The 12,254-nt window shown below is 50.9% G+C and overlaps 4 protein-coding genes across 4 annotated transcripts; 3 read left to right on the forward strand and 1 right to left on the reverse strand.

Moving 5' to 3' along the window:
* On the forward strand, positions 1 to 1,826 carry CNG00860 (mitochondrial processing peptidase beta subunit, mitochondrial precursor (beta-mpp), putative). The gene is made up of 7 exons (XM_571821.2): positions 1 to 78; positions 139 to 339; positions 386 to 683; positions 733 to 1,243; positions 1,293 to 1,446; positions 1,500 to 1,683; positions 1,735 to 1,826. The coding sequence occupies exons 1-7, from the start codon at positions 16 to 18 to the stop codon at positions 1,755 to 1,757; spliced, it is 1,434 nt and encodes a 477-aa protein (XP_571821.1). The 5' UTR covers positions 1 to 15; the 3' UTR covers positions 1,758 to 1,826.
* A 167-nt stretch (positions 1,827 to 1,993) lies between these two features.
* Positions 1,994 to 5,419, forward strand: CNG00870 (hypothetical protein). The gene is made up of 16 exons (XM_024658598.1): positions 1,994 to 2,143; positions 2,243 to 2,892; positions 2,962 to 3,173; positions 3,233 to 3,241; positions 3,302 to 3,360; positions 3,429 to 3,590; positions 3,706 to 3,823; positions 3,904 to 4,010; positions 4,069 to 4,146; positions 4,237 to 4,358; positions 4,441 to 4,660; positions 4,725 to 4,760; positions 4,824 to 4,909; positions 4,995 to 5,103; positions 5,162 to 5,173; positions 5,226 to 5,419. The coding sequence occupies exons 1-16, from the start codon at positions 2,092 to 2,094 to the stop codon at positions 5,288 to 5,290; spliced, it is 2,097 nt and encodes a 698-aa protein (XP_024514523.1). The 5' UTR covers positions 1,994 to 2,091; the 3' UTR covers positions 5,291 to 5,419.
* On the reverse strand, positions 5,323 to 12,102 carry CNG00890 (hypothetical protein). The gene is made up of 7 exons (XM_024657502.1): positions 10,632 to 12,102; positions 10,247 to 10,575; positions 9,573 to 10,196; positions 7,222 to 9,534; positions 6,649 to 7,170; positions 5,824 to 6,601; positions 5,323 to 5,769 (listed from the first exon to the last, which is right to left on the reverse strand). The coding sequence occupies exons 1-7, from the start codon at positions 11,336 to 11,338 to the stop codon at positions 5,673 to 5,675; spliced, it is 5,370 nt and encodes a 1,789-aa protein (XP_024513191.1). The 5' UTR covers positions 11,339 to 12,102; the 3' UTR covers positions 5,323 to 5,672.
* CNG00895 (hypothetical protein) lies at positions 5,608 to 6,978 on the forward strand. Its single transcript, XM_024658600.1, has 2 exons — positions 5,608 to 5,780; positions 5,837 to 6,978. Exon 2 carries the CDS (start codon positions 5,878 to 5,880, stop codon positions 6,451 to 6,453), a length of 576 nt encoding a protein of 191 aa, XP_024514524.1. The 5' UTR covers positions 5,608 to 5,780; positions 5,837 to 5,877; the 3' UTR covers positions 6,454 to 6,978.
* Positions 12,103 to 12,254: the final 152 nt, after the last annotated feature.

Below are 12,254 nucleotides of genomic sequence, written 5' to 3' on the forward strand. Positions count from 1 at the left end.
CCCCCCCCCGCCAGCATGCCCGCCCGCATCCTCTCCCGCGCCATCGCCCGCCCCCCCGTGCCCCGCGTTCTCAAGCCGGTCAGTCCCCCCCCCCCAAATACCTCCACTCTTATTGGTCGCTGACGCCCGAAAAAACAGTCGCTCGCGAGGAACCTCGCCGCCGTGCACCCCGTCACCGTCGCCGCCGACCCCGTCACCAGGACGTCCACCCTCTCCAACGGCCTCAGCGTCTCCACAGAGACCATCCCCGGCGCATCCACCGCCACCGTCGGCCTCTGGATCGACGCCGGCTCCCGCGCGGATGCGCCCAACGCCAGTGGCACAGCCCACTTTCTCGAGGTGAGTGCGCAGGACAGTCGCGAGTGCCGTGCTCACCCGGGGACAGCACCTCGCCTTCAAGGGCACCAGGTCGCGCTCCCAGACCCAGCTCGAGCTCGAGGTCGAGAACCTCGGCGCCCACCTCAACGCCTACACCTCGCGCGAGCAGACCGTCTACTACGCCAAGGCGTTCGACAAGGACGTCCCCCAGGCGGTCGACATCCTGTCCGACATTCTCCAACACTCCAAGCTCGAAGAGTCGGCGATTGAGCGGGAGCGCGACGTGATTCTGAGGGAGCAGGAAGAGGTCGAGAAGCAGTATGAAGAGGTCGTCTTTGACCACCTGCACTCTGTCGCCTTCCAGGGTGTGTCCTCCTGCCCCCAACGCCGCGTTGCTTAGCTGACCCCTGCCAGGCTCCGCGCTCGGAAACACCATCCTCGGCCCCAAGGAACACATCAACTCGATTTCCAAGTCTGACCTCCAGTCCTACATTTCCAAAAACTACACCGCCGACCGGATGGCCCTCATCGGCGCCGGCTCCATCGAGCACGACGCCCTCGTCAAGCTCGCCGAAAAGCACTTTGCCGCCCTCCCCGTGTCCGCCAACCCCATCCCCCTCGGCGGCCAGTCCCACACCCCCGCCGAGTTTATCGGCTCCGAAGTCCGCATCCGCGACGACTCGATGGACACCATCAACCTCGCCATCGCCGTCGAGGGTGTCGGATGGAAGTCGCCCGACTACTGGCCCATGCTCGTCATGCAGAGCATCTTTGGTAACTGGGACAGGTCGCTGGGCGCGAGCTCCCTCTTGAGCAGCAGGTTGTCCCACATCATCTCCAGCAACAACCTTGCCAACTCGTACATGTCCTTCTCCACTTCCTACTCTGACACCGGTCTCTGGGGTATCTACCTTGTTTCTGAAAAGTCTGTCCCCCGTCCCATTTCCCGCTTTCCCTGCTGACTGTCTTGCTAGCCTCATGAACGTTGACGACCTGACCCACTTTACGCTCAAAGAATGGACCCGGATGTCTATAAGTCCCACCATCGCCGAGGTCGAGCGCGCAAAGTCCCAGCTCAAGGCTTCCCTCCTGCTCGGTCTTGACGGTACCACCGCCATCGCCGAGGACGTACGTGTCTTGCCCCTGTTTTTAACCCCGCTGACGCCGATTATGCACAACAGATTGGCCGACAAATGATCACCACCGGCAAGCGATACACCCCCCGAGAAATCGAGCGATACGTCGATGCCGTCACCCCCGCCGAGATTCAGCGTGTGGCCCAAAAGTACCTCTGGGACAAGGACATTGCCGTCGCGGCTCTCGGTCGAACTGACGGTCTTTTCGACTATACTCGTCTCCGTGCCGGTGAGTTCTGTTGCGTCTCGTCGGGAAAAGGCCAATGCTGATTGTCCGTAGACATGTCCTCCATGATCCTCTAAGCGTGATTTGGGACGTTGGGATTTTTAAAGAGAGTAGAGCCAACAAAACACCATGCATCTATCACAGCTATATTTGTCTCTGTTTGTACCGCTGTTTGTGTAAATGGTTTATTTTGCATCTGGAATAATCTGTGTTTTGTATTTGTAGTCGACGCCAGAGTGAACGCGCCGCGTTTTTTTGTTGATCTTGTTCCTTTCAAGCTTTGAGTTTATCTTTTTTGTCTCCATTCGTCATTCTTGGATTCTTCATTCTCCATTTATACCCTATATTCCCCACACGAACAGCCGAGTCGGCACAAAAGTCCAAGTCCACGTCGAGTGTATCCATCCATCCATGTTCACCCCTCTCTCAAAAGGCTCAGAGCATGTCCAAGATACATTATGGGGTACGCCTTTTCTTTTTCACTTTTTTCATGCAAAAATGCAAAATGGCAAAATGGCAAAATGACTGAAATCAATGGGAAATTGATGGGACATGATTTTAGACAACTCGTCCCCGCGTAAAACACGTATCCGCCCGTTGGTATCCAGCGTCCTCAAGTCCAACGCTGGCTCCGGCTCCGGCTCTAATACCGTCTCTCATACAGACCACGGTCCCTCTGTACGTCCTGGGCCGAGTCTCACCGGCACCGATAACCGCACCGACAACCGCAACCGCACCGGCAACCGCAAGCGCACCGGCGATGGGGAGGGGAACCATCATGGTAAAACGCAAGGGACGAGTTTACCCGCCCGCAGCAGCTGGTTGGCGCCTGTCCCTCGGTCTGCGGGTAGGTCTCGTCAATGTAAAGCTGTAGCCGCAGGCGTCGACGATGGCGATGGCGATGGCAATGGCGATGGCGATGGGTTGGTGGTAATCGCTGGTGGAAAGGGGATGGAGGGAGAGGGCGAGGGAGAGGGAGAAAACGGTTCGCGCAATGGGATAAGGAGGGGGACGACACTTTCGCCGGGGAGGAGACGGAGACGGTCATTCTCTAATCGTGGGGCCTCGCGGACCGGGGCGGGCACAGAGATGGAGGATGAAAAGGAAACTCTGCTCTCGCTATTTTTCCAACCTCGACGAGAAAGAGTAGAAGGCTGGATGGATTCGTTTTGGAAGCGACATGCCGTGCTCGTCATCGTCCCTTGTCTCATCGTACGTCCCCTCTTTTCCGCCCACCCTCTACAAAAAAAAGCGAGAGATATGGACTAATTGCGTCGACAGGTTTGGATATGGCTCGCCGTCCCGTTCCCGGTTTCAGACCCGTACAAAGATGATCCCTTTCCCGAGATACCTTCATGGCCGAAACGACCCAAAAATGAGGACGGAGATGGAGGAAACTCGTCGACGATGAATCCTGGTGAACGAGGAGAGGGGGAAGAAGGCGATGGGACGAGTTTACCGCTGGATGTGAATTTTTATTTCTTCTTGTTCTGGTGAGTAACAAGTCTTTTGTTGGCGATAGACTATTGGAGCTGATACAAGGGGCGTATAGGTATTTTGGGTAAGTCGGGAGTGGTAAATGAAAGAAAAGACAAGAGACTGAGTGAAATGGTATTTCAAGAATGTATATCGCCGTAGCGTTATTCTTCATCACCAACCTCTTCTCTCTCTACCGCCTCAGTACGTTCCCCCCCCCCCCCCCAGGACAAGATGTATGAGCTAATCACGAAAAAAAAAAAAAAACGCAGATTGGTGGCCATCTCGTCTCGGCGGTAAACTAAGCTACACCCTCTCATGGTCGCTCACACTCCTCATCGGCTTACTCACCCATCATCTCGACCTGTTTTACCTCCGTAAAAGGTGGAAGGGGAGAGATCCGGGAGATGATGATGTAGAGTGGGAGCGGAAGAGTAAGTTAATCTTGTCCCTCGCTTCAGCGCGCGGGTCCAGCTGAGTATCATCGAGCTGATCAAGACTTTTCTCTTCTTCTTTTTTTTTTTTGCCAAAAAAAATTGCCCGACAAAGCGTTTTGGGTGGTACTGAGTTTTGTAGCGATGCTCATGCCCGCCGTCGCATGTTTCTCGAAACTGAAAAGAGATAAGAGACATACTTATCGACATCCCCTACCTGCAGTCTACCAAACGTACGTACCCAAATATCATCCCATTTTTTCGCTCGGATTGAAGAACAGCGGTTTGACTCTTCTTACACACGCATCGATAGGTTTTTCGGCCAAGCGTTCTCCAGGAGGTTTCCAGCTTCTTGGGTTCGGTTTTTATGGTTTATGACATCGTTGGCGATCGCCTCTTTCTCACTGATTGTGGGGCAAGGTAAGGCAAATCTCTTTTCCCAAATGGCCAGATGAATAAACTTTTACCTTGGGCGAAGCATATGCGAGTCTGTTCTTGACGACCTTGCCTCATACCTCGCTTGATGCTGGTACATGGGTATGGTCTTGGGTTATCAGTACGTCTCTCTCAACAGCTGGTCTCATTTTGTGATTCCCTGGTGGCTAAAGCAATGATTGTTGGCTTTTTTTTTCTTAAACTTTTTTAGCCGTCCAATTGTTGGCACAGGCATCATTCTTCATTCTTGGAGCCAAAGTACGAAGTCGTGCTTTGCTTTTCATATACAGACTCTTCTTCCAATTGGTTTACCACGTCTTTTACCGTAACCTCGTACGTCCACCACACACACACACTCTCTCGCTCTAAACCACTTGAACCAACTAACACAAACGCCTTTGTTCTACCTGTCCAGTTCGCCCGTCTGCGTTCGCCCACCCAATTCGCCACAGTCCAACTTCTCTCCTCCATCTCCACCATCCTCATCTTCCCTATCCAAATGTCCCGCCCTTGGCATCGCCTACTGCAGATTATAATTGGCTACCCTAATCCGTGGGAGGAGCATGTAGAAAATGTGGCGATGGGGTTTTATTGTAGAGGTCTGGCGCAGAATGTGACGATGGTTGGGTTCTTGGGTAAGTTTTTTATTTTTATTTTTCATGGCTGTACCCTTTGAGAGAGACTGATGAGTGGATATAGGATGGTTATCGATACTCCACTTTGGCCCCAACTCCCGTGAGATTCAAGTTTCTTCACGTTTAGACGATCAACGGAAACTGAGAATATCCTGATAATAAGAGCTGTACCCCTTTTTCCGATTCCACCCTACCCCCGAAGATCCATATACCTTTCCAATGACCTTTATCGCTTCATGCGTCATCTGGGTATGTCCATTCTTTTTGGAATTTCAACAACTGCTCAAAGGGGATCGAAAAGCTGACAGACAGGGATTTTTATCCCCTTTGCTAGAGCTCCGAATTAGTCAGCTCGTTTATCGCAAGACAGATCATGAGTTATGCGTTCGGAGTCAATGTCTCGCAGATTGGAATTGATGAAATGAAAGACTATCCGGAATTAGGTGAGTGATGGACTCCAACGCCCTGTTGACTTTGCGACTGACCACTGTGCGACGATAGTACCAGCATGTGGTAAGCTACTCGACTCTTCATTCGGGTGTTGTCAACATTAACAATCTTTCAGGCTGGGCTTCTGTTCATGTCTCAATGAATATCCTTTTATTCCTCATCAAGCTCAACTTTAGATAGATATGTAGAGTGATATATTTTGTAGTTTTTCACTTGTATACTGCATAAACTAATGATCAATGACTTAATGATGCAAACCATCATTTGTGTTTATATACATGGCGTATCTGCAATGACCTTGAGCACCTATCAAAATATTTCGATCCGTGATTTCCAAACACACTAACAATCTATGCACATATATTATTGTTACTCCCCGACTAGACATAGACGCGCCATATGGTCGTGGCTTTAATTACGAATGACGACGGTCCGCTGTCCAAAAACAATATAAAACAAGAATAGAATAGGATACAGAAAATTAGTTAAGCGGTATACCCAAGTGAAATCAAGTTACAGAACAACAGGTGGCCACCAAAAGCAAAGCAGAGCATAGAATAATTTACACCCGAAGCCCTGAAGGTTGACTAGCCACATATCGTGGAATTGGCTTGCGCTTAGCAGGTGACTTATTAGTCCCTCTGTCTTTCAATGGTCTCCTATAAGTGAAGTCAGCAATGATCACACAGAGTTTTATTGGAGCGAAGACTCACGGTTTATTGATAGCTCTTTCAGGCCCACTGATACATGATGACGAAATTTCATCCATGTACACGTTCTCCTTGTCCTTGCGTCGTGCAGTCGCTTTAGCAGGAAGTATAAGAGGCTTCAACTGCGGAGGCTTGAGAGCTGAGACATTGGACCCAGGCTCGGGTTTCCCGGGCTTGTTCACATTCACAACCATCTCACGCCTGTCCGAGTCTCTTTTCCTTCCCCAACCGAGGGCTTGTCTCTTGGCTTTAGAGTCCACCCGCTTCCTCTCTGACTGCTGTTCCGCCTTCCTCACGTTCTTTGCCTTGGTCTTGTCCTCAAGATGCTTGCGAACCCCAAAGGTGTCGAGCACAGGGAGCTGGAAAGGACTGATGGGCTTGAACGGAGCAATTTTAGGCGGTGGAGAGGAGGGTGTTTCCCTAGCGAAAGGAGCAAAAACGGTGGCAAAAGGAGAAATAACAGGAATAGGAGCAGATGCAGGAGCCTCGGGTACATCGTCGGGGAAGGCAAAGCTAAAAGCTGAGGGGGTGGTTGACGCCTTGGATCCAGTGGAGCTCTTCTTCTCATACTTGGTGGTAAGGGACATTTTGGGCTTGTTGACAGGGACTGGTTTTGGGAGAGGCAGACCGTAAGGAGAACAAAGGGATCGAGCGTCATTGAGTGACGATTTGCGACGATGGGCAATACGACCAACGGGAAGCTGCTCAAGTGGTTTATAGGCTTGGGAGGATTGGGTAAGGAACGCCGCAATTTCATCCGTGGTCCGTGGCATGTTCCAGTCTGCTGTCTCATTAGATATTTCTTCAACGCTCGATGAGATTACACACCAGAAATAGCCATCCTCGATTCTTCGCTGTCCACCCACACATTCTTAGCCTTTCTGAACTCATCCATGGCTTCCCTCTCCCACTGCACCCAAGTCCTGACCGAATCGAGCCTATTAACTTCTTCTTCCATCTCGAGAGTTTCAACGCCCACGATAGTAAGATCATTTTGAGAAGCAATGGCAAAAGTTCGTGCAGGACTAGTAAATGACCTGTTTGGACGGAGTGTGGCCAAGGAGGGCATTTCATGAATGGTCGCATCAATGTTAACCTGAGCAGACGAGGTTTGCCGGCGATGCCCTCGAGCACGGGCACCAAGGGTGAACGAAGCAGCATTCGTGTCGAGTGACAGCCTACTGGAGGTCTCGGACGCCGAAGGAGAAGTAAGTCCCGGAGTATCGATGGGCACATCCGAGAAAACAAGCTCAGCAGGACGTCGGTGTCCAGGCTTGGGAGGGCGGGCCATGGAGGATCCAAGCATTTGGCGCGCACCAGCTGCCTGAGTTTTCTTTTTACCAAGTGGGGCTAACAAAAGGCTTGTTAGTATGAAGATAACTAATTATAATTCAGACTCACTGATATTTGACATATCCTCACCGCTGCCCTGCAAACATCTTTCAAGCTCACGTACCCTTTTAGTAACATTTCTGGCCATTGCGTCCGCAAAGGTATCGTCAGCGATTGAATTGCTGGTGTCGGTGGAGATGGTTGAGATGGGGCGCAAGCCCCGAAGGAAGAATTTATCGTTGGCCGACTGCTGCTCAGGTCCGAAGAAGGAATCGGCACCGATCGAAGTTCGAGACGATTCATCGGCTGAAGACATGAAAGACTCTCGCGGTGCGGAAGGAGCGTTGAATAACGAGTCATCAACCACCCTAGCCCGACTAGCATCAAACAGAGAATCATGAGCGATCTTGCCACAAGTCGTATCGAATAGACTGTCCCACGAAGCTGAACGCTGGCATGACGTAGAAGCTTTGGCGGCGTCGTCAGGGGGCGATCCCGAGATAGACGTGAGTTGCACCCCACCATCAAGCTGGAACATCCTATCGCCAAGGCCGGGTCGGAGAATTTGGGACACTGAGGTGTTTGAACAGGTGCTGCTGGCAGCGGAGGTGTTGCGGCGATGAGCAGCCCAGTCTGGGCGACCCAAGGAGCTTTGGCTGGAAAGGTTTCGGCGATGCTTGCTGACGTATGACGACCGTCGGTTGTTGTGCATACTGACAGGAGGACCATTACCTATCAATGAATTGTAATCGGAACCGCCAACAGAGTCCACAGACTGGATGGATGAGTTTCGACGGTGGTGACCTCTCCGAGTCACAGGTCGACTAGAGAGCTGAGCACCAAAAGTAAAGCTAGCGAGAGATTCGCGAGACGGAGAATGTCTTGGTAAGCGCTCATTGGCAACTTCTTCAATTGTCCCGGTCAGAGAAGGCTGGCGAGAGTGCGACTGAGCAGAAGGCACCACGTAGTCAAAGTAATTGGTGTACTCCCGCTCTGCGCCAGTGCCAATGACGGAACCAATGCTAGACATAGTAGCAACGCTGGACTCTGCTCGCTTATGGCCACGAGGCTCGAAGTTGACAAGTGGCGGTGGAAGAGTCGGAAAGGGAGCTAGTTCCATCGGAGTCACAGCCTCGGGAGCTCCGAAAGAAGCATGGCTAGGCTGTTGCTTCATGGACATGTGTTGTTGGAAGGCGACTTGACCCTTGAAAGGTTCGCGACGGGCAGGACTGGTCTTGGCAATACCCATGACATGGTGGATCTCCGCAACATGCTCGAAAGCCTCTTCATCACCAAGCTCATCGTCTTCATCATCCGAGTCATCCGAATTATGGCTAACAATGTGCTGTGTTGTGCTATCGGAAGGTTTTTGAATGTGAAAGGATGGAACCTGGTCAACAAGGGAGATTGCTGTAGTTTTTGTGGCCGCTGCAGGCACTGCGGAAAGGTCATCGCCCATGAACATCTGAACGCTTCCCACGTTTCTCAAAGCTTCTACAAAAGAAGCCCGCTGGGTGCCCTGATCCAAAGCCTGGTATTCGCTAGTAAAGTCAAACGAGTTGCGATATTCGTTGAAACCCGCGCTCAGCGTATCGACGAATATTGAATCGTGAGCATCGCACCCGGCGGTGACGTCGGGGGCAAGACAGTGGGCGCTTTCGATTTCTGGTAGAAGAGCATCAGGGACAGGAGGTAGCGAGAGCGCTGGAGGGGAGGGGCCAGGTCGCCTGGGAGAGATGCGGTTTTGAGGAGGGGCAGCTGGGAGACCGAGGCGCAAGGTTTTGTTTGGAGAATATCCAGATTCGGCAGCTTCTGTGTTGACGACAACTGCCTTCAGGTCGAAAGGCACATCAGATGTTCCATTGACCTCGAGGAGGGGCTCATTGTTCTGACAAAGGACAGTATGTTTCAGAATCTGACTCATACGAACAGCCTCATTGGTAATGCTTGTAGTGGCAAGGTGTAGCATGGTAGAATCGGGGTTCTTGGAAACCATGGGAGAAGGAGGGGCAAAGATGTTGCGCATCCCTTTGCGGACCATGCTTTGTCTAGGCGGCGAATCGATCATAGATTCCGAACGCTCAGGAGCCTCAGCTTTGGCCTGCTTGTTGGCAGCAGCTTGAGATCGATGCAAAGCAAGCTTGAGTGGACTGACATTAACAGAAGGTGGTCTAAGAGAGTTGGCGCTGGACCTGTTATTAACTAGCATAGCAGATCGGACCTTGCGAATAGGAGTAGGACTGTCATTGAAGCCTTGTCTGAGTGAATTGCTGGAAGACACCAAGTGCAAAGTAGGGCTATTGCTTGATGCGGGTGAGAAGTCAAAGACATGAACCAAATTGAGCAATTTGTCAGTGGCAGATGCAACATGTCGAAGACCCGCTATGTTGTCAGCGACGTCCAAAGCATGTATAATTTACCTTTCCTGATAACTTCTTTTTCTTGCTTAGGTGGTTGAGCTAGAGAAGGGAGTCGATTGTTAAACACATCCGAAGAGGCAGAGATTGGAATGGGTCGCGGCTCCTCAGCAGACTCCTCGACCTCTTCTGTCAGGGACTTGAGCACAAGCTGGCCGGATATGCAAGACGCTGAAGGAGGTGCACGAGTTGGAGAATCCCTCTTCATCTTATCCATGCTCTTCCTTGCCCCCAAGCCGAAGAGATTAGAAAGAGATTTCCTTTTAGGCAAACGAGTCGGACCCATCAAAGCCTCGATGGCAGCACGAGGACCGTCAGTTGAAGGCCGATCAACCACGGAGCCAACAACACTTTCCCACACCCCGCCCCGGCCAGATGTCAAGAGACATCTGGAGGGAGAGTCAAAGGGTGTCCCCACAGCTGATTGTGATTGTGCAACACCAACAGTTGAGGCATCACTAGGGCGGTTTTGAGCTGGGTGTTGAGCAGAGGATTGAGAGATATGTAAAGAAGGAAGAGGATGTATTGGAGATTGAAAAGGAGAGTAACTGGATCGTGTAGTAACAGCGGGGTACTTTTCGTCGATCTTGTTAACAAGTGAAGTGGAATACTGAGCTGGCCCAGGCACTACTGAAAGACATCAGTTTCAGGATACCAATGGAGTCCAACCCACTTACTTGAGGTGACATTCCATGTATCTTTGACAGAAGGTACGGGTGGCAAAGCTTCATCTTCTGTAGCCATTTTGCTTCTCTTAGACTTCGATCTGCCAAGGAGACCCCAAACTTTGGATTTTGTCTTTTCCTTCCTAAGCGTCTTTTTTGGAGGCTCAACCACGATCACTGGAGCCTCAGGAGCGTCGGGCAATGGTGCGAACGTCTTGGATGCACTGTCAGTAACCTTGATTACGGAAGCAGCACTAGAATGAAGGTCTTTTAACGTTGTTTGTAAAGTTGCCGATACACGACGTTGTTGGGTAGCATGTATTGTTGGGTTAAAAGCAGGCCTATTTGAGTCAGATCAGTACCGTTTCCAGTTCCAGAGCTTTGTGGAAAAACTGACACATCATGAACATCTTTGACGCTTCTCTCGTCATTGAGCGCAGTCTTACAGGACAACGCCATGCTGGACGTAACACTTGATCTCTTATCCAGCGGCGTCATGCTCCTCAAGGACGGTGTTCCATGCCTCAGAACTTGATCAACCACCTTAGCACCCTCCTGAGGTCTCACAAACGGATCATCACCCATGCTAGGCCTTGAAGGCATGTCAGACTCGACGGGCGGACGAAGAGAGATTAAGTGAGAGGAGTTGGACTTGGTCGAAGGAGGCCGCTTGTGTTTTTTGAACATCATAGAGTCTTTTGGTGTAGGAACAGGAACCAAAGTCTTGATTGGTTGATCTGGCTGAGCTGGTTGGGTGCGGGAATGATTACCCCAACTAAACAATTCGGCGAGGCCTTTTCGAGGCTTAGCCTTGGTCCTGGTCTTCGATTTGTTATCGGTTTCAATGGTTTGTCGAGACACACGAGGCGATGGGGACATGCCCATGTGAGAGTAAGGCTGTTCAGAATGCACTTGAAGCTTCCTCCTTCCTGGCTTCTCCTTCACTGGCGTCTTATCTTTATGGAACAGGGCAGATGGGATCTTTCTCAAAGAGGCTTTGAAGCCACTGTTATTGCCAACACCCGTTGGCTGGTTGGAGGTAGGATGGAGAGAATTAGAGTGACGGGATTGCCTGTTGGGGGATAGAAGGAAAGGATTTGCCATGCTGGGGGATAGTTATATATGAAGTAGGCGGTGCGCGATAAGCGATGAAACGTGAGGCACTAACCGCTATGTGTTTGTGCGAGGAACGGTGATATAAGACAAGTAACGCGCGTGATTTCGTCTCTCTTGAGTCGTAATATCGTACGGTCGTATCGATGAATCTGACAATAAAAACGTCTAGATGTCATTAAAGTCGTGAACGGTAGAAGAAGGGTAGCATTGACAAGAGGGAAAAAGAAGGACAAGATACAGAGATACAAGGACCTATACAGTCAGTCTTGTCAGAAGACTTGTCGTTGGTAGGAAAGAGCACAAACGTTGAAAGATTTTCTACGCTGTGTTTGTGGCAAAGAAGGCGGCGAAGAGCGTGTGTAAAGGACTGGATGGAAGATAGTGGTGGGTGGGTGAGACGACGGCAAAAGGGCGCCCAGTAAGGCGGGGGGGAGTTTGAAGGTGGTGTGTGTGGAAGATGTGTATATAAACAATAGGCGTTGAAGATTCTGTATGAAAAGGAGTTTTGATGGGCTTGTAGAACAGGCTCTGCTACCCAGTCGAAAATGTCGTTATTGTATCGTTAAGGGTCGTTAATCGTCAACCGTCTGCGAACCGTCGTTAGTCGTTAAAAGAAACACACAGTCGTAAGAGGTCGTAAATAAGATTGCGAGCGGTAGAAGAAGAAGAGAAAGAATGTGAATGATAGTCGGGTCTGTGGGCAGCGCGCTGAGGATCTCCAAGCGTCAAAGCAGACCCCGCAAACAAGAGAGAGCTCACATTCAGTACGTAGGAGGAATGTCATTCAACCTTCCACATGCATACGAAAGGATCGGACAGGCCACCAGCCGGATAATCTTCCGCCGGCACATCCGTTTTTCTTTGATGTCTGATGATGTTTGATGCCGGCCATCGATGTTTGATG

This window comes from Cryptococcus neoformans (genome assembly GCF_000091045.1).
Source record: "Cryptococcus neoformans var. neoformans JEC21 chromosome 7 sequence".
Lineage (NCBI taxonomy): Eukaryota > Fungi > Basidiomycota > Tremellomycetes > Tremellales > Cryptococcaceae > Cryptococcus > Cryptococcus deneoformans.

Excerpts from the sequence above, each read along its gene's own strand:
- CNG00860 (XM_571821.2), top strand. The coding sequence starts at position 16 with ATGCCCGCCCGCATCCTCTCCCGCGCCATCGCCCGCCCCCCCGTGCCC. Across the intron at positions 684-732 it reads GCACTCTGTCGCCTTCCAGG|GCTCCGCGCTCGGAAACACC; the intron begins GTGTGTCCTCCT and ends GACCCCTGCCAG. Across the intron at positions 1,684-1,734 it reads CTATACTCGTCTCCGTGCCG|ACATGTCCTCCATGATCCTC; the intron begins GTGAGTTCTGTT and ends GATTGTCCGTAG.
- CNG00870 (XM_024658598.1), top strand. The coding sequence starts at position 2,092 with ATGTTCACCCCTCTCTCAAAAGGCTCAGAGCATGTCCAAGATACATTA. Across the intron at positions 3,361-3,428 it reads CTTCTCTCTCTACCGCCTCA|ATTGGTGGCCATCTCGTCTC; the intron begins GTACGTTCCCCC and ends AAAAAAACGCAG. Across the intron at positions 3,824-3,903 it reads CTACCTGCAGTCTACCAAAC|GTTTTTCGGCCAAGCGTTCT; the intron begins GTACGTACCCAA and ends ACGCATCGATAG.
- CNG00895 (XM_024658600.1), top strand. The coding sequence starts at position 5,878 with ATGTACACGTTCTCCTTGTCCTTGCGTCGTGCAGTCGCTTTAGCAGGA.
- CNG00890 (XM_024657502.1), bottom strand. The coding sequence starts at position 11,338 with ATGGCAAATCCTTTCCTTCTATCCCCCAACAGGCAATCCCGTCACTCT. Across the intron at positions 10,576-10,631 it reads GTCAAAGATGTTCATGATGT|GCCTGCTTTTAACCCAACAA; the intron begins GTCAGTTTTTCC and ends TGACTCAAATAG. Across the intron at positions 6,602-6,648 it reads ATCGAGGATGGCTATTTCTG|ACTGGAACATGCCACGGACC; the intron begins GTGTGTAATCTC and ends ATGAGACAGCAG.